Source organism: Nesoenas mayeri (assembly GCF_963082525.1).
Source record: "Nesoenas mayeri genome assembly, chromosome: 2".
NCBI lineage: Eukaryota > Metazoa > Chordata > Aves > Columbiformes > Columbidae > Nesoenas > Nesoenas mayeri.
The window spans coordinates 52,249,990-52,269,454 of NC_137543.1; the positions used below are offsets into that span (position 1 = coordinate 52,249,990).

A 19,465-nucleotide genomic window follows, 5' to 3' on the forward strand; every position below is an offset into this window, starting at 1 on the left:
ACTGTTGGGGGGGGAAGAAAAAAAGCATTTTCTTTGTTTTCTTAACTCTATTGCTCCAGTAGGCAAAACATGAAATGGAACAGTAAGAAACTAGGTTTGCAAATAAGACACTGACAAGTTTTTCCTTTTTTATTACAAAATTATTTTAAAAAAATAACCTGCTAACATTTAAAGTTTAATTTAAAAACCTCCACTGCTCATCAGACTCCCAAAAGGGAAATGAATGTAAAGAAGGTATGCAATGCATTTTGTTCCCCATTATAAACAGTCAGAACTCAGGAGTTTGCCATCAGGGAAATCAGCTTGTCCAGCAGCTCTGCCTCTAGTGCTGTAAATGAGTAAGCAGCAGAGGGTTCATTAAGTTTCCTTTTTTGATTTTTCAAAGCAAATCTAAGGGTAGCAAAGGACACACAAAATGTAGCATTCTTAGGAAAAAAAAAACCCACATTTTTATGCAAGCTGAAAAATACAGTTCACTGGCATGGCTTTTTAATGTTTCAATAATATAAGGAAAGATAATTTTTTTAACACTTACAATCTGTTAACATCTCAGTTAAATCTAACAGCTTCATATGCAGAATCTGTAAAATGTTGAGACTGACCATTTACAATGCTTACAAAGAATTAACACTTTATACAGAGAGATGGAATTGCTGACAGTTTTAAAAGTGCAATTTTACATAGAATGTGTCAGTTAACAATTCATTTGCCAATTAACACAAGCACTGTTCTTTTTGTTTTCTCCGAGGCAGACAGACAGATACAAACGTGTAAGGAGGTACATTGCCTTCACGATTCCTTTAGTTAAAAATCCACTGGTTTGCAAAAAACATCTTCTTTAAAGAAACATACGTAATTCAGAACTGTTTACACTCCCACTGCCACTCTTTAAAAACAATACATTATCATTTTTTAAAAATAATACAGTAGAATGGCAACACCGTAGCACTTACGATGCTCAGATTTTATAGCTGTAGTGAACATCTTTCTTTTCTTGAGATTTGAAAAATAACAGGCGTGGACTTACACTCTAACATCGGTATTTAAATATCTCAAGATCATTAAAATAAAGCACCAGATCGAAGAAATGGAGATAACATGAAACAGATATCCTGTCACTTCAAGAATTTTAACTGAAGCGCAATTGGTTGTATTTCTGTTACCTTCTGAGTGCACCATCGGTAATAAAGGCAAGTTCGAGAAGCTGCTGGGAAGGTGCCGAATTTCAGAATTAAGCTACAAGACCCAACTCAGTTTTTATTCTGCAGAGGAGTGAAATAATCAATGTGCTGAAACTTCAAAACCTCATTTCCCCAGCTGGTCCAGCCAGGCTGCAGGTTGCGAGCAAACAACTCCAAGCATTCCACATCTGGCTTGATAAACTCTGCCAGAACTGCTGTGCAACAGAAAAACAGAAGACAACAACAGTGACAATGGTACAAATAACAATAGTAAACAAATAAAACCTCCCCTGTGCTGCTAGCAGATGAAAAACTAGATGTTTCATTAAAAAAAAATGAAGCGACAGCAAATTAATTTCTGGGGTTTCATCAAACAGCTGGACTATTTATGTTGAGAAAGTCATCTTAAATAAGTGCCCTTGAGATTCTGAACAATACTGTCAAGGCCTTCAATAGCCTTGATTTATTGGTTTTCATTTAGGAAGGGGAATGAGGATTTGTTTCAGCCTCTACAAAGATGAGTTCTGAATTTTTCACTAATAACAACCAAACACCTCATAAAGACTCACTTAGCTCCTACAACACATGGGTGACATTTCTAAAATAAAGAAGTAAATAAAACCTTCCCTTATTTAAGATCACACCCTCTCCTCTGCATTTTAAAGGGGATAAAAGCATTTTTTTGATCACAACTGTTAAAACGTAAAATAAGAAACACCAGTTAAATAAGCGTAGCAGTAAAAGGGCTATAAAAATGCAGGAACTTCTTTTTCCCCAACACCAGCTTGGCAACTGAAGAAATATATATGTAACTGTGGTCTTTCATTCAGTAACACAAATCTAGAATGTCTTCTACAGTTGGGTATTTTTACTGCTTAAATCCAAATAAACAGATGCCTGTCATTAACATCAGTTGTGTCACTCATTATAACCGGTATTCTTGAAGTGACAGAAATAGACCTTGCACTTCACATACAATGTATTTCTGTAAGCAGTTTATTGTTAAACATGTTACTTGCCATATAGACCCATTCAGTTTGTGGCTGGGTCAAACAAATTCTTAACTAAGTTTCAGAAAACAGCTACAAAGATATTGCGTATAAAAATATGTATGAAAAAAGCAAAGGTTTAAGGAGTACACAATACAAAGGAGGCAGAAAGACTGAAAAATATATCTCTACTAAAAATTACATGCTAAGATTTTATTTTTGTTACTGAGGACAAAAGAAGGAATACTATGAAACCATTTCCTTTTCCAAAGGCTATCTTGGTCATTTTTTATCAGTTCTCCCTGTGGCTTCTGGATTTCTATAGCTTAAAAATACATCTCATAAATCCAACATCATGTTGCTTGACTCAATCTCTTCAGATATGATCAGTGCAGAATTCAAAAATATATCCAATCAGCATACTCTTATTTTGGTGCAATCCAAGTTCTGACTTTTTGCATCAAGTTTGCCAGTCGCAGACTCCCTTTGCGACACCCCAGCTGATCTTTTCATGGACTGCTCCTGTTGCAGAAAGATGAGCATCCACTTCACTCTTTAGTAAGTGTTAACCAACCCCAGATATATCTTCTTCCTACACAATCGCCTCTTCCAAAGCTTCAACCCATTCAAAACTTGTTTGTAAATATTTCGTAATGGGTCTTTGCAGACTTTCTTGTATTTTGGCATAGCACATAAATCTATTCTCCTTCCCCCATCCTTCAACAAATGTCAAATGAATGTCTCAGATGGGTTATCATCGAGGCAGCATTTAATCTAAAAAATACTGCTACCAGCTTGAATCTTATTCTAAAAACCTGCTTCTTTTACAGGCAAGCTAAAATGTTTAAACAGATTTAACATTTGCAGAGAAGAGTCTGGAAGGTTTAGAAGAAAATGTACATTCTGACAAAGACTTGCTGCACTCATTGCTGTTTGGTGTCATGGGAGTTCATCTAATTAGACACCACTTATGAGTAGCTGCTTTTATACCATTTTGCAAACCCACCATATTAAAAAAAAAAGTGGTAAAAATGTATTGTTCTTTTTTCCACGCTCTAATTAGTTAAGGTTTTCTTGTGCACAGTTTGCTGCCAACATGACCAGAGGGCTGGAACACCTCTCCTGTGAGGACAGGCTGAGAGAGTTGGGAGTTGTTCAACCCGGAGAAGACTCCAGGGAGACCCTGTGTGGCCTTCTGGTACTTCAATGGGGCTTATAAGAAAGATAAACACTTTTTACCAGGGCCTGTAGCAACATGACATGGAGTGATGGTTTTAAACTGAAAAACGGTAGGTTTAGAATGGATATAAGGAATATAAGAAATTTTTTACAATGAAGGTGGTGAAACACCGGCCCAGGTTGTCCAGAGAAGTGGTAGATGCCTCACCCCTGGAGACATTCAAGGCCAGGCTGGATGGGGTTCTGAGCAAACTGCTGCTTGAAGATGTCCCTGCTCATTGCAGGGGGGCTGGACACGATGACCTTTGAAGGCCCCTTCCAACCCAAACCATTCTATGATTTTAACAAAGGTCTTCCAAAAATCTGTTCTCTTGATCGTCTAAGAGAGCCCACGTTACAGGACGTTGCAAAAGAGACTAAAAAGCTTTCAACAAGCTCTCTGTAAGCAGATCCTGACATCTGTATGGTATCTTTTTGGCCCTAGTGGGCATAAGATCATTCAGAGCTTACTGCCAAGTCAGGCTTAATATGACTTTTTCCCTACCTCCCTATAAAAAAAAATACATATATATAACCATTTTATGCTTTATAAGTATATATGCTGCTAAGTAGAGGAAGCAATTATTTAGGTGACAAATTTCATTAAGAGCACATTAGTAACGTTGACATTTGTTCTGAAAACATACAGATTAAAAATATAATCATAGCACTAAGTCCACTAATCAAAAACAGTTTTATAAGCACCAAAAACTCCTGTGCCTAAGAGAATAAATTTTAAGAGCATGCTTAGGAGATTCAACCAACCTCAAAGAGTCATTTGCCAAAAAGCAAAAAAAGAGGTGCCAAAAAAATGGTCAGTTTAACAGAAGCAGGAAACTTGAATCTTTCAATCAATTTGGTTACTGAATTTAAAAAGGAAGCCCCAGGAATCTCCCCCTCTCCTGCTGCCAGGGAGATGGTCTTTTTTAAAGTCAAAGATTTTTTTTCAAAAACAGAGACAGATTACATATTGTTCAAGATCACATTATAGCATGATTTTTCATTGGTAGGTTGTAAGTATTTACATAGTCACATCAGGTGGTAACTAGCACTGCAATGAAAATTACTGTATCAAGAGGGAAACAATGTTACTGGATTTTGTTGGCATAAAATCTCATAACACTGCTTTCCTTAAAATAGGAAAATCAGTATTTGAGTTATAAATTACAGCTTGTTAGGCTCTTATGTCACCAGAAGGCTATCTTAACACACACGGATCTGATTCACAACCCTTAAGCAAGGTCTGAAGTTTTTTCTTCCTCTGGAAACAGGTTAGGGGATCTACATCAGTAGAAAGATTAAATATTAAGGTTTCTCTACCAAAGGAATAGATTTAAACAAAACAAAATGCCCATGTCTATCCACTTACAGATACTACTTACAATAACCAGCTCAAACAGACAATAAATAGATTATTCTTCATCACTTGCAGGTGTCCAACACTATGACAGCAACTTAGGCACCGACACCCGGGCACCGAATGCCCCAGGACACTTGAAGTCAGCACAAAATCAGCTGGTAGCAGTAACACTGATCCCACTTCAGAAAATCCACTTCCTTCTGGAGCGCGATCCAGTGGTCAGGCAGGACACCTGCCTGTTCTTAACCCCAAACATGCACTGAAGATGCGTGCCGCCAAAAATGTTTAAATAGGCAAAAGGAGGAATCATTTTTGAAATAAGCAACGGCTTTCTCTTATCTTTTGAGCTTTCATTACCTAAATAGCAAGTTCTGTGGGGCAAACTGGATAAAGTCAAAAAAATCGTCTGATTTGTGAGCCATGCAAAGCACAAAGCACAAGACTGAACTCACTTCATAATAACCCTTCAAAAGAGTTGGCAATGTAAAGGTCCTCATCACCCAGTGTGTCTAATCCCTGACCAGAGCAGGACCAGCAAATGATCTGAAACTCAGCACAAAGATGGCTTTACATCTCTGCCTCTTTCCTGAGCTCCAAGGTAAACCTAGATGTAGATGCATCTATCAATTCGTCTAACAATAAGGGCTCACAAGCTGTATAAGGTAACAAAAGGCATTTACTTCTTTTTACTTTGAAGAACACGTTTATAACACAGCCTAACAAGCCAGGGTTGCTACAGGAGAAGGGGGCTCCCAGTATTTTCCATTGCACTCTTCTGCTAGACATATGCAAAGCAGCTAGAACATTGTCAGGAATTAATTCCAGTGGTTTTAAACATAGCGTTATACGACAATATTATTTTCTAGCAATAAATGTACATACTTAAAAACTGGAGGAGAAATGGCTATAACAAAAAGAATCTATAGAACAGGAAAAGGAAAGGTGTTTGAAGTTCTACATTACTTCACATAATCTGTGTAACAGAATACCTTCCATGGCTTCTAAGAGCAACACTGAATTGAATTAGGAAGAAAACCTGCTGTTATTTGAATAAAAACCAGGAGTGATAAAATTTCATTTTAACGCATTTGCATAAAGAAGCTTAAGTACATTTATAATGACACATTAAAGCTCTAAGCACTGAACACAGCACATACATCACCAAAATCCCCTACAGTCACAATTTCATGGTGAAACACTCTGCAGGAACCCAAACATCTCTTTTTGATGGCTTACTTTAATTTACATCTTTCTCTTCTCCCAAAGAGATAAATTATTATAATCAGTCATTATGAGGCTACATATGTACCAACATACAGCCTTTAGAGTAGTAACAAGAAATAAAGTGCCAGACAGCATCAGTAAATACTAATACTTTTGGCTTTGTTACTACTAAAACAAAGCATAAAGAACACATGTGACTCATCAAGTGTCCTTCTCCCCCATTGCCAAATCTCTGGTTCTGTTCAAATTTCTTCTAAACCACTCCAGAATGGATCTCAGCTGCTCTCTACTGGCCACTTGAGAATATTGTCCAATCATGAAAGCGATACCCTTTTACAACACTGAAGTCAAAGCTTCAGCACATAGCTTTTGTCTTATGGTCTATCTTTTCATTCCATAACCGTGTTCTGAATGGAGCTGCCAAAACTGTAAGCTACACGTGGACTTTTATAAAAACCTTGTAAATAACTGATATTGCTCAACAGTAAATTCACTTTTTTCATATAGAAACAAATGCTGCAGAATAGCATCAAATCCCAGCATTCAAGTAAAGACTAAAGAAATAGATTAATTAGCACAGACAATTTACTTCAAAACCCATTCAGGATCATCATTTATAAAGGACTCCCCTATATGGTATCTAGAATCTGCCCTACAAGACCAATGTTCTGAGGACCATCCAGGCACTAGAATTCTCTATAATACATACAAACTGCTGGTTTGCACCCTTGAATACCTCACAAGTTTCCTGTTTGTGTCTGAGTGTGCCGCTAAGTATTAGTTTCCTGAAGAGGCACTAGCTGGCTGCCTCGCAAATCACTACCTGACCATTCATTAGCTTAAATCAACACAGATACTTCCTGCTGTAGCCCTAATTCTTAAAGATGTGGCTTCAAAACTGCAAAAAGATTCTCCTAGAATTGCGCCACCCCCCAGTTTTTTAACAGGTATACATATGTATGTTAAATTAATAAATACAAGCTCAAAGTACAAATTTTAGAGCCTTCCTGAACGTATAACAACTGTTCAGATCAGCTTCCAAGCTGAAGTTGTTCTGTTCCTTGAGAACAGAAAAAGGAAAGCACATCAGCGAAGCAAACTGTGATGTCTCTCCTCTCCAACAGCATTATGCATTTCTTCTATGTACCTTTTCTGCTGTGATTACATAGCACCACATGCACCTGGAATATTCGCAGATTCATCATGGGTTGCCCCCTTGGGGGAGGATGGAACAATTTTTGTGGGAGGTATTAAATACGTCTCTTACCACAGCATTGTAAGGCACTCAGGTGCTATAATGATGCAAGTAGGATGACTTGGTACTGATGACACTAGTCAACGTAAGCTTGCTCTGAACAATGTGCAAAAGCTAATGTATCACACAGAAATCTTCAAATCCTTTGGACTAAACTCCAAAAAAAATGAATTCATACACACACTAACTGGCTGGTTGGAGTTACCACCTCAATTTCAGTAAATTAAATACAGCTCCTCAGAAACAAGCAGATCATGCCTTATTTGTTGCCTGTTGTTAACAATTTTTTAAAAATTAAGTTTTTGGATTTAAAGGCACAACTGTAAATGTATAAGCAGCTCATGCAGAAATAAAAACATTTCTTTTGGGATGACATAATAAAGAGGTTTCTGTCTTTATTAGCTAACTAGATTTCCTATTTTATATATTCCCAAAGTTCCTCCTCCCAAGGCACTTTAGGTCATTTGGCATAACTCCATACATACAGTATCTGTAAACTGTTCCTGCAGAATTTAAAAAACAAATTTTAAATATGCAACTTTTTTTTTTTCATGTCTACCTAAAATATTCACACAGTAATTCTTGAAGTTCTACTTTTCATATTCATTTTTAGAGACCAAGACTTAAGCGGCCTGACAACATCTTTAGAAACACTGAGGAACCACAAGTCCTGTTGAGCAAAACTGCTTGGCGTATGGACTAGATGATCTTTCGAGGTCCCTTCCAATACCTAACATTCTGCGATTCTGTGATTTGGGAAATTAAAGGCACTTCATATAGAAAGGTATCTCATTCTAGGTGCATTGATTTCAGACATTCAAGTCCAATGTCTCACAGACACATTACACAACAAAACAAAACGTACCAGTAAGAGGGGGTTTATGTGAATGCAGACTGCAGGGTATGCTGACAATTAACTTATGTTCTGGAACTGGAAGTACATCTTCAGATTTCCTGTCACATAAATCAGAGCAAGAAAAGAAGTATGAGAATGAATGCTGCCAAATGTGATGCTGGAGCTCTCATAGAATTACTTCAGATGGCAGGTAACACACCGCCAAACTTCATGTAAGTCTAAGGGAATTTGAGTGTTGTTCAGCCATAATATATAAAATAGCAGTTTATTAAATCACTGAGGCTGTAGACAAAACATGGTTAACAATAGCCACACAAGGTCACTGAGGACCAAAAACATAGTTCCCTATGTTTTCACATGTAGAAAATCACCAGCATCCCCAAAATGGCATCAGCCTGTAACAAGGACTCATGGTCCAAGAGAACCTGTTGGCAAACGAAGCCTTATCCACGAGACTTTTATCTGAGCCAGTTTCCCAGCGCAGACAGATATTAGGAACAAAGGTTTCCATCCTTTAATCTCACTACAGCACTACATCATCCCAAAGCTAATAAGGCTATTTTTAGGTCCAAAAATCAGCCGAAAGGTGTCACCAAGAGAAAATTCTGGGACATTACACCATAGAGTGAACAAGTGATATATACAAAGAGAATCCTAGCAGCCTCAGAAAAGACATTTACCATAAATACCCTGGCATACCTTAAGGCTTCCTTTATGTCTCCTTGAACTCTCCCCAACACAAGAACTTCATAAGGCTTTTTGTGTAAAGAATCCAGAGGCAATACAAATTCTCCAGCTTTAGTAATCTGACACAAAGGAGTTAAAAATACACAGCAAGATTTTCATATCCATTTTTTTGAGACATTTTCTTTGATAAAAAATATGATACTGATGATACCATACCTTTCAAATACAAAAGCACATGGTAATAAATAGACAGATTATAAGAATATGACTTGTCATAGTGCAAGCCCTCTCAGTCTCCAAGAAAGGAACAACATAAACTGAGAACTTACTTTCACCCAGTGCCACTCCGCAAGTGTTTTCACAGACCAATGAGGATAAAGTTCATCCTTAACAAAACGTAAGTGCTTCTGTCTATTAGTCACCCACGTGACTACAAGACAATTTGGAGCAGCTAAGGCTGGTACAGGAATCTGCTTGATTTGCCATGAAGACAAGTAGCTGTATCTATACACCAATACAGTAAGAAAACAAGATAGCATACACTAAATATAAAAATTGCAAAGCAAGACAAATGGATAAAGAAATTACACAGCCAAGACACTTAAAGAATGATCTCCTGACAACACAAGTCATAAAAATGGATCGAGACTGACACCCAGTGGCTAAATCTGATTGATTCTGCTATAAAATCCTCAGTGTATGTACTTAAGCTTTAGCAAGCAGCACCTTTAACTAAGTATTTCTACTATTTCCCTAAATAAAGCATTAAGAGTTATGATTCTGAAGAAGTCTAAAAGCCCACATTTCATTTAAGAACTATCATATGTAATTCAATACTCTTAACTTTACACCAGAACAAAGCTATTTAGTGAAAAGTAGCTCTTTAGTCAAAGTAACATTATTCACTTTTCATAATAAGCAATCTCTTTTCTGAATGAAAATGACAAGTGAGTCATTTACAAGTGCAAAGGCATCATTAACTTGACTGGCAAGTTAAAAGGTCATAAAAGAGTAATCACTTCTCCAATTATTTGCAGAAGTTATTCATTATTTTTAAATTACCAGCCATGGTAAAAGTTCTCTAGGTTATTCAGAACAGTTCTGCACAATTTTGAGCTAACTGCATGCTACACCGGTGAACAGAGTATGCTTTCCAGATTGTCCTGTTCTACCATCTTTCTCATGATGTTTTCTACACTCTTAGTGAGTTGCAGTTTGTGAAATCTACAGTTGCAGAATCAAAAACATTGGCATGCTGCCTACTGGAACTGACAGCCCCTGTTCTGGATACCGGGGATCCCTATACAATGCAACAGTGAGAACAACAATGAGAAGAAACAGGTAACAAGGATAAAATCCAAAACACCTCCTAGACTAGACTGCCTAGAGGAAACAAGATTCACAACCCAGATGTCAAATGCTTATCAAAGATTAGCCATCAACAAGGTAACTAACAGCAGCGACAGCTCTTCCACATTTTGCCTTTATTTTGTAAGGGAGAGAGGGCCTTGCTGGCTAATTCAGGCACGTGAATCATCATAGAATCGTTTAAGTTGGAAAAGACCTTTAGGATTATCCAGTCCAACCATAAACCTCACACTGCCAAGCTCACCACTAAGCCATAACCCTAAGCACCACATCTACAGGTCTTTTAAACACCTCCAGAGATGGTGACTCAACCACCTCCCTGGGCAGCCTGTTCCAATGCCTGATAACCCTTTCCACGAAGAAATTTTTCCTAATGACTAATGTAAACCTCACCTGGAACAACCTGAGGCCATTTCCTCTCATCCAGTCACTTGTCACCTTGGAAAACAGACCACCGCTTTCCTTTGAGTAACATAAATACTTAGGAAATACACTTGAATCAGTTTAACTCTGTGTTTCTAGATGTTTCTGTAGGGCTTTCAAAGTAAAACCTGCTAATCAATCTCTGCACCTTCAAAGTATGTCTTCATAACAAGCTTCAAAAGCTACAATAGACATTATTCTAGAAAGTTGTAAGGATGTATTGGCTGTCTGCCCTTTTTTTCACATGGATACGATCCTACCATAATCAAGAGAGCTCCACTGGCATAAGGCTTGATGTTACTGAGTGGAAAAGGAAGCCCATAAAATTTTAAGTTAATGACTTCATAAACTACAGTACTCAGAAAGTTCCTATTGCACTTGAGGATTTTACTGCTGCGTTATCACTTTCTTCTACTCATAAGACTGAAGCTCAAACTACAGCTCAAATTAAAAAAAAAAAAACAAACCACACACACACACACACACACACACACACACCCCACCACCTGCACCTGAAACTTCTAAATCCAACCTCAGTCCTAGAAATATTTACACATTTATCTAGCTCTATGCCCACTGAAGTAACCCTATTAATTTCAAATTAATATCTGCATGATCTGGGCGGTACAAAACAGCTGACTCCAGGCTTGCCTTACAAGTCTCGAGGACTAAAATTCTCTCACCAGCCAGGTTATTCAAGAGCTACTCTTGCAAATATTTTGTATGCAAAGCATCCAAGTCATTTCAGTGAAATCCTCGAGACATTTCATAGACTTGAAGGTAGGCATGTGTCAAAATATTTGCTAGTTTAAGCTACAGTCTCAGAGCTATATTAGTGTTGGATTGCATCAGTATATTAAAATGTTAATTACTCTTTGCAAGTTAAAACCACATAGTCTGTTTGATTTTACTATATTTACCTGTTACTCCTTTTAAGGGACTTGTTCTCCCATGGTGGATCAATCACAATTACATCATATTTTTTCTTGTCTGGGAAGTGAAATTAAAAAAAAAATAAAGCCAATAAATTAGTTTTAAAATAAATCTATTGGTTAAAACTGATAAAGGCTTAGCTACCCATGTACAGACAACATTTAAAAGAGCAACTATGCAGCAAAACCACAATTTTCATCTGTTCTTTCCAAATAAGAAGTTAAAAGGCTTCTAGCATGCTCATTTTAATTTGGATAATCATATACTTCAGAGATTTTTTTTAGGCTGATTACCTAAGGAAAGGATGTTTATGTGATCCATGTCTGATCCCTCAAAGAAATTTTGAACACCCTGGGGACTTTCAGAAAAAAAAAAACCAAACCAAAAAAACCCAACCTGATAGCAGAGTGCAAGTCTCAAAGATGTAAATTTCTCCAAGATTCCTAACAGAAGCTATGTAATACAGCACCCAGCTGAGTGATAAGCTGCAGCCCCAAACATAAGATTCCCATCCTGTTTGATCTTTCAGCAGGTCAAGTGGGACACACAAAGCTCCAAACCAGCCCTAGAAAACTGTGGTTTGCACTCCTGGATGTGAAGAGAGACAGAGACAGACCCCTTGCATGAAATGGAAAATAATGGGCAAGAGGAAGAAAACTGGAAAGAGTTTTCAAGGGAGAAGCTGGGTTTCCTTTAGTTGGAGGACAGAAGATACAGGACACATCCATGAAATAAACAGTACTCTTTTATTTTTTTTCCAGGAAAAAATATTTGTTCCTTCATTGAGTCTGATGCCAATTATTTAAATAGCTAATAAGAATAACTGTTTAATATTTAATGTCCATTAAATGTGCTTTCTACATCTTGTTCCTTTACTAACATTGGAGGTGTGATCCTGACAGTGGGCTGACCTGCAAGAAATACTTCTCTTTTGGAAGGTCAAAGGAGAGAAGAAAAATAATTTAAATGGACAGTAGAGTTCCTCAAAAAAAGTCTAAAGTTATGGCATTATATTAATATTCACTGTTGGTTACATTAAAAGCACAGTTTTTGACGTGCTCTCTGACCTCCGGGAGAATCCAAACTTGCTTTATGCAGAACTCTGAAGAGTGATAGCAATCTTCCTTCTTTCATCCACTTGAAAATAGCTAATTGACTAAATTCTGGACTTCAAATATAAAATTATTATTTGGATAATAAGATCCCACCTCCTGCATATCTTGTTAATTAAAAAAAAAAAAAAATCAGTGAACATCTAAGTTGCATATGAGAGGAAACAAATGTAACTAACAAATCTAAAATTACTGAATAAAGGGCAGAGCAGTAATCCCCAGCTCTTGCTCACAGGCACCATCCATCTTTCCTGTAAGACTGTCTGATGAAGTTTAGCTGCTGCTGCTAATAATAACAATAATAATGAAGGTCAAATTGAAAGCTAGTGGAAAGGTGAAGTACAGTGAAGCACGTTATCAGCTGAAAACATTCTGCATGACCCATTAAGGCTGGGGATATTGGCTTGGACAGCTTTTGATTTACTTTTACAGAGGAGTTATTAATTCTGAAATCCCACCATTTCCCCGCCACTGATTTTGGTTTAAGCCAATACTCTCAGCTGTGAAACGGAGCAGCTGAGAAGTCCACTCAAGTCAGCTGCTCACAGTCTTAGTTAAAATGGTGTTCACCTTCAGCTGGGTCCAGCAGCTTCTCAAACATTCACCTTCCCTGGTTGGTTTCACAATCAGTTTATGCCAATCTAAAACAGACTCTGCCACTGAGCAGGATTAATCTGCACAGGAACCTTTGCTTTAAGGTGCATAACATCATCCCTCTTCCATGGTCTGCTTTAGCTAAAATCCAAGACAGCTGGAATACCACCCTAGCAGTAGCATAGATTTATCTATGTTAGAGCCTCATCCAGTGGGGCAGGGACACAGCAGCATAACTAGTCCCAATTTAATACATTTACATGACTTCTATACTGACAGTGGCCCAGAACATGCTCACAAACTGTTGTATTTTGGGCTTAATGTAAAATACTGTGGATGAGATTTTTAAAGGAACCTCCTGGAGACAGATAATCTCCCCACAACACGAGTTCCTTACCACTCAAGATTCCTTTGAAAATGCTCACCTAATTGCACAAAGTCAGAAATACGACTTTGAAAGCTTGCTGCAGCGTTTCATATCAGTGTGATGCTGTATACTAATATCCGTTCATTGAATCCTTACTCAACTTGACATTAAATTGCCCTTCCCAAGCAGGAGAGGAGTGGTAAATTCTAATGCCTGAAGATACTTACAGTTCAGCAGGGGCTGTAAACATGAAATATCAGACAGAAGAAAACTGCTTTTTGGTGGCACCAAGTACTTCTGCCCCATTAACATAACTATCTTCGCACAGTTTGAGCTGTTTTCTGTAACACATGAAAGCAGGTCCTGCTCTGGAATGGAGGTTTCATCATCTAGCACATGTACAGCTTGATGGTCACGTTCATTTACAGCTGGAAACTGTTTTGCCATTTCACATAATTCAGCCAATCCACAGTCAATGTGTCCAGGCCCAACATTCTTCCTGCAACTGACTTCTGCAGTATTGCGGTGAAGAAAACCACTTTTGAGTCCTTCTTGGACTAAATGCCAAGTGCCTTCCCAAATGAGTTTCCTGACCTGTATGGGCATAAAGAAACAAAGGAAAAATAAATGATCTTTAAAGTACCTACTTGATTAGGGAAGGCAACAGAAATCAAAACACTTTCAATCTGCAGAGCGGGGAAAGGATCCTTGCCAAATAACTGACTTAAAGGCTACAAGGGCATGAAAATGAGGCCATGCCAACTTCTGTTGGTTTTCTGGTAAAGTGACAATAATTAGAAGCCTGAAGGAAGGAAGAGTGAGAGACTACTGAATAAAACATTTCAGACAACAGAGGTAGAATACTATTCTTCCGAACAAACAAATTTAAAAGCAATAATTTGAAGTTAAAATTCTAATCAAATTTCAAGTTACTGTGCCCACAAACATACTTCTAAATGAGATGTATACTGGGATCTAAAAATCTTTTCTTTTCCAACATTTCAATTCACTTTCAAAAAACATAGTTTATGCATTTTAAAAGTACTATGGAAGAGCAATAAGCAAATCAAGTTAAATTATTAGAATTTGGTTTTGCAACTTTTCCAAGTGATGCACCTCTCAAATAATCTGCCAGTGAGTCCGAGTAGACAAGATTCTTGGATCTATATACACTCTCATTCACCTCAGCACCCTCCCTTCGTAAAATTTAGAGACCTAGTTTATTCCCAAATCATTGACCCTTTATGATTTTCATTATCAGCAAGGCATTTTTGTTCATTTAGAAAGGTAGTATTACCAGTTACAGTAGCTTTATCAAAGGTTTCAAATACTTATTATGTTTTCTAAAGCTCCTGGTTGTGGAATCCTCAACTTTACAAGATCTTTTTACAAAATACTCTTTATTGAAATTTCCAAATTAACAGGGGGAGGAATTTTTTTTTTAAATAATTTCTTTAATACCACCACCATCTAGACATCTTAGGGGACAGAGTCGCAATTTTTTAGTGCCTAAGTTTGCAATAGTAAAAATTTGTACTGCTTTAATATAATTAATAAATATATCTTTAGAAATGCTACAAGTTGTACAGCTGAATTAATGCAGATGGCTTTTCTTCTTATACTCACGCTAATCCACAGGTGGCCAAAACCTCTTCACTATCAAGCAATTTAAACAGTAGTTTTAAAAAATGCAGAAAGAATTTAGCATGTTTTGTACTGTTGCTTATGTTGGCTCTGACTGAAATTCATAAGTGGATTCAATGCCTACTGTGACTGGCAGACACAAATTTGGTTGTTGGTTTGGTTTGGTTTTTTTAATGCTTCTAAAGATATGAATAAGTGCCAAAATAACCTGAATTGACTTGCAGAGCTACAACCTTTAACTCTACAAATACAATTAAAAAATAATACATTTTAATCTGAGAATGGTATCAGAGGCTGTGATCACAGATGTTTCAAAACTGTGTCCTTTTTGCACCAAAACTCATTTGAAGTTACACAAGCCTCCAAGACATCAAACAGCTTATCTTTATTTCTTCCCTTACTGCTATTATTTAGCTACTTTATTTTAGCTTAAATATTTTCATACTCATAAACCTCTGTTTAATGTTGAACTACCAAGTTCTCTCCTTTAAGGAGATTCTGCACATGCATAGATTATTCATAATAATTACAGGACTTCTACACTATATTATAGCAAACTACACATGTTTACTACAAAATCGTTGCCATCTAAGAGTAAAAAAATCAGTCATTTAAATATGATCCAAGAGGAACAAATTTTATTTAAAAAGCCCAATATGACTAACGCCTTTGTCAGAGGAAAGAAAGCACGTGTAGGTCCTAGTTCAGGTTCATATCACTATGTAGGAAAGAAATAGGAACACATCAAACATTATTCACAGTTTATATTTCTAGGATTTACTAACATGCTTCAGTACAATTCAGTTGTAACTTCACCAGTATATCGTTGAAGTAAGCCTAAATAGAGACTTGTATTCTAATTCATTCATGATACTTTAGTATGACAATATAAAATGTTAGAGGGAATAATTCTTTCTCATTAGCAGAAGCAAGACATCTTGCAGCACATTTGGTCAGAGAAGCTTTGAATAATCTTGGCAGTGCCCTGTTATACTAAAAATTAGTTGATCTTCAGAACAGGGTATGCTGTTTATTTCAAATCAGTCACTACCTGCTCAACTAATATTCAATTCATCACTATGTGATGCTCAGCTATCCATAGCAGTAAAAGATACTTTGTGAATGCAGCTTCAAGCTCTTCAAAATGTCTCTGCTGCAGTTTCATGTTTAGTTCATTTCATAAACATACACAGTAGATATTCTCTGTATGATTTAAGGATTGGAGAGATGACCTTCCCATCAGTGGAAAAAGCTACAAGAACCAAACTTGTTTGTAAGCATGTTTTGCACCCCATACACACCCAAAGCCAGGTATCATGTACTTGCAAAATACACTTTTGTTGAGACTTACCTTTGAATGGTATTCTAAAGCATCCAGTTCCCCTTGGTTGAATACACATTTCCTTTTACGTTTCTGCAGAATGAGCAAACAATGGGAAAAAAAAAAAAAATAATCCACAATGAAAGGAAAAAAAAAAAAATCAAACACACTTGAATTACAAATTAACTCTTTTGAAAGCAAAATAAACTTTTAATCTCTTTATTTTCTTAGCACGAGTCCAATAAGCAAAAAGATGTTCTCAAAATACATAGGCTGCTCTAGGAATGCTCAAGGTACACAGGCTTAAGGCTGTGTTATGTTCACAGAATCACAGAATGTCAGGGATTGGAAGGGACTTCAGAAGATCATCTAGTCCAATCCCCCTGCCAGAGCAGGAACACCTAAATGAGGTTACACAGGAATGTGTCCAGGCGGGTTTGAATGTCTCCACAGAAGGAGACTCCACAATCTCCCTGGGCAGCCTGTTCCAGTGTCTGTCACCCTCACTGAGAAGAAGTTTCTTCTCATATTTAAGTGGAAACTCCTGTGTTCCAGTTTGCACCCATTGTCCCTTGTCTTAGCACTGGCTGTCACCAAGAAGAGCCTGCCTCCATCCTCATGACACTCACTCTTTACGTATTTATAAACATTAATGGGATCACCCCTCAGTCTCTTCTTCTCCAAGCTAAAGAGCCCCAGCTCCCTCAGCCTTTCCTCATAAGGGAGATGCTCCACTCCCTTCATCATCTTTGTTGCCCTGCGCTGGACTCTCTCAAACAGTTCCCTGTCCTTCTTGAACTGTTGCTCATGGCAGTGGGATCTGAAGGTACCTAGTGTATACCACAGTTCATGTTCACGTTTCCTCTGTTTCCACACCAGAAGATATTTGTTCTGCTGACAAATGCAGCTTGTCTATAACAGGAGAAAATGAACTAGGTGTTCACAATTACATTTGTCTGCACAATCTTGACAGCTTCCTGAGTTTCAGCTCAAGTGTCTGACCACAACAAACATCAGAAGATTTTGTAAGAAATCCGCTACTTTTGAGTCACAGGATGTACATTACTGACATAAGGGACACAAGAATATCATCAGGAGTGATTACCTCTTCCAGTAATCTTGAAATCTACTGTAGAAACATTTCTGCTCTCCTACGCAACCTCAGAAAACTGAAATGTGCAAAACAACGTTAGTGATATATTAGTTACCAGGGTTTACTGTATTACAGCAAACATACCTTCCTAGCACTGGCAACAGAATCTCCGACGCCACTCTTGGTTCCTTCTTGGTGTTCCTCTCTGTTGCTGTTGGCCTTAGTTTCTGTGAGACTCAACTCCGGGCATCCCTGACACAGCTGCTCTTCAGAAGCTACAGCAATATAGGGCTTAGAAATGTCAAAGAACTCCTCTCGAAACACGTATCTCGTTTTTGCTGTTTTAAGTTCTGCTTCTACTACATCTCCAGGACCAGGAATAGAACCATCTCTTGATATGGAGGTGGCAGCAAAGTTAGAAGTATGGTGGCAATCTCCAGGAGACATGACAGAGGTATTGAGAGCGACACCACCAGGGTACGCAAAGGAGTCGCAGACCTCATAGCCACACTGGTTGATGAAAGTGAGATGATCCAGGAGCCACCCCGCTGTCAGCCGATGCACCACGGACATCATCACCTGCCGCTTCAGCAGGAAAAATCAGCTCCCTGAAACCATAGCAGGTGATCACACACAAGTCCTACAGAAAACTCCTGTGCGAATTTTTAAGAGTTTACTTTTCAGAATTATTACTGTTTTGTTAAGTGTCACCTCTCTTCTGACAGACATTTCCATGCACACACAAACTTCAGCTAGTTTTCCCATTATGATTTCTGTTTCATCCCTATTTCACTGTTCTTGTTGCAATAAGCAACTTTTAAATAAGCTTCTGTGATTTTACACAGTGTAGATGCACTCTGAGATCACTCTTTAACAAGTTAGAAAACAGCACCATCGCAACGCAATTACATACACCAGAAATTCACCTGGTAGCACCCGGGAGCGGTAACACAAGCACCGGGGCAGAGGCGGCACCAGCGCCCGCGGGCACAGAGGGCCTGGCAGCTCGGGCTTGTCCCCGGGCACCTCACGCCGTGTTCCTCCTGCAGCCCGAGGGCGCAGCAACCGGCGCTGCGGGCAGAGAAAAGCCCCGCAGCTCTCCCCAGCACGGCAGCACCGCACGCACTTACCCGCAGTCCCGCCGCTCCAGGAGGCCGCCATCTTGTTGTACGGACACGCTGTTTTCCACTAAAAGCTTCCGGGGGAATCAGGCAGTTTACGAGTGAGCAACCGGGCAGGCGGAAGTGACGACACACCCCCGCGCCCCTCCTTCCCTGTCCTGTCCCTCCGCCGCCTCGCTGTGACGTATGGCGGTGCGTGACGTAGCGGCGGGCGGATTTGAAATTGAGAGGAAGGCGAAGGCGGCGGCCTTAACGGTAACGGCTGTTGGGACGGGCCGCTCCGCGGTGTGAGCCTTTCCCGCTGAGGGGGCGGGCAGCAGCCCCGGGCTAGTGTCTGTTCTTGTCTGTGGGGCGGACGAGTGTGCGTGTGTCCGTGAGGCGGGTGTGTGTCCGTGAGGTGGGCGGCGGGCACGGTCCTGGTCCTGCGTGGGGAAGCCGCTGGCCGCGCACCGGGGCAAGGCCTCCGTTCTGCTGGCGCGTCGATTCTAGCGAGCTGCACTCTTAAATTCCCCGTTCGGTGTGTTTGTCAAGGCAATTTACCCTGAGGTAGGTCCCTGGTAAAGCAGTGCGAGAGCGCGGCTTACTGCCCCAGAGAAACTGAGGTCGTGGATAAGCTGCCCTGGGGAGTGGGCCCGACCTAAATTTCTGTCACGGTTCGTGAGAAGTGGAACTAGAAGTGTGATCATGAGTCAGAATTTCCACTGTTAATATGTTTTGGT

At 38.9% G+C, this 19,465-nt stretch overlaps 1 protein-coding gene across 2 annotated transcripts; it reads right to left on the reverse strand.

The window, feature by feature from the left end:
• Positions 1–134: 134 nt before the first annotated feature.
• On the reverse strand, positions 135–18,846 carry METTL4 (methyltransferase 4, N6-adenosine). Of its 2 annotated transcripts, XM_080340215.1 has the most exons (9): positions 18,756–18,846; positions 17,770–18,233; positions 16,563–16,625; positions 13,795–14,161; positions 11,482–11,551; positions 9,100–9,274; positions 8,783–8,889; positions 8,093–8,181; positions 135–1,396 (listed from the first exon to the last, which is right to left on the reverse strand). In XM_080340215.1, the coding sequence occupies exons 2-9, from the start codon at positions 18,199–18,201 to the stop codon at positions 1,251–1,253; spliced, it is 1,449 nt and encodes a 482-aa protein (XP_080196341.1). In that variant the 5' UTR covers positions 18,202–18,233; positions 18,756–18,846; the 3' UTR covers positions 135–1,250. The 2 variants fall into 2 exon arrangements, with proteins under 2 accessions (XP_080196341.1, XP_080196342.1); XM_080340216.1 differs by lacking the exon at positions 16,563–16,625.
• Between the last annotated feature and the right edge of the window lie 619 nt (positions 18,847–19,465).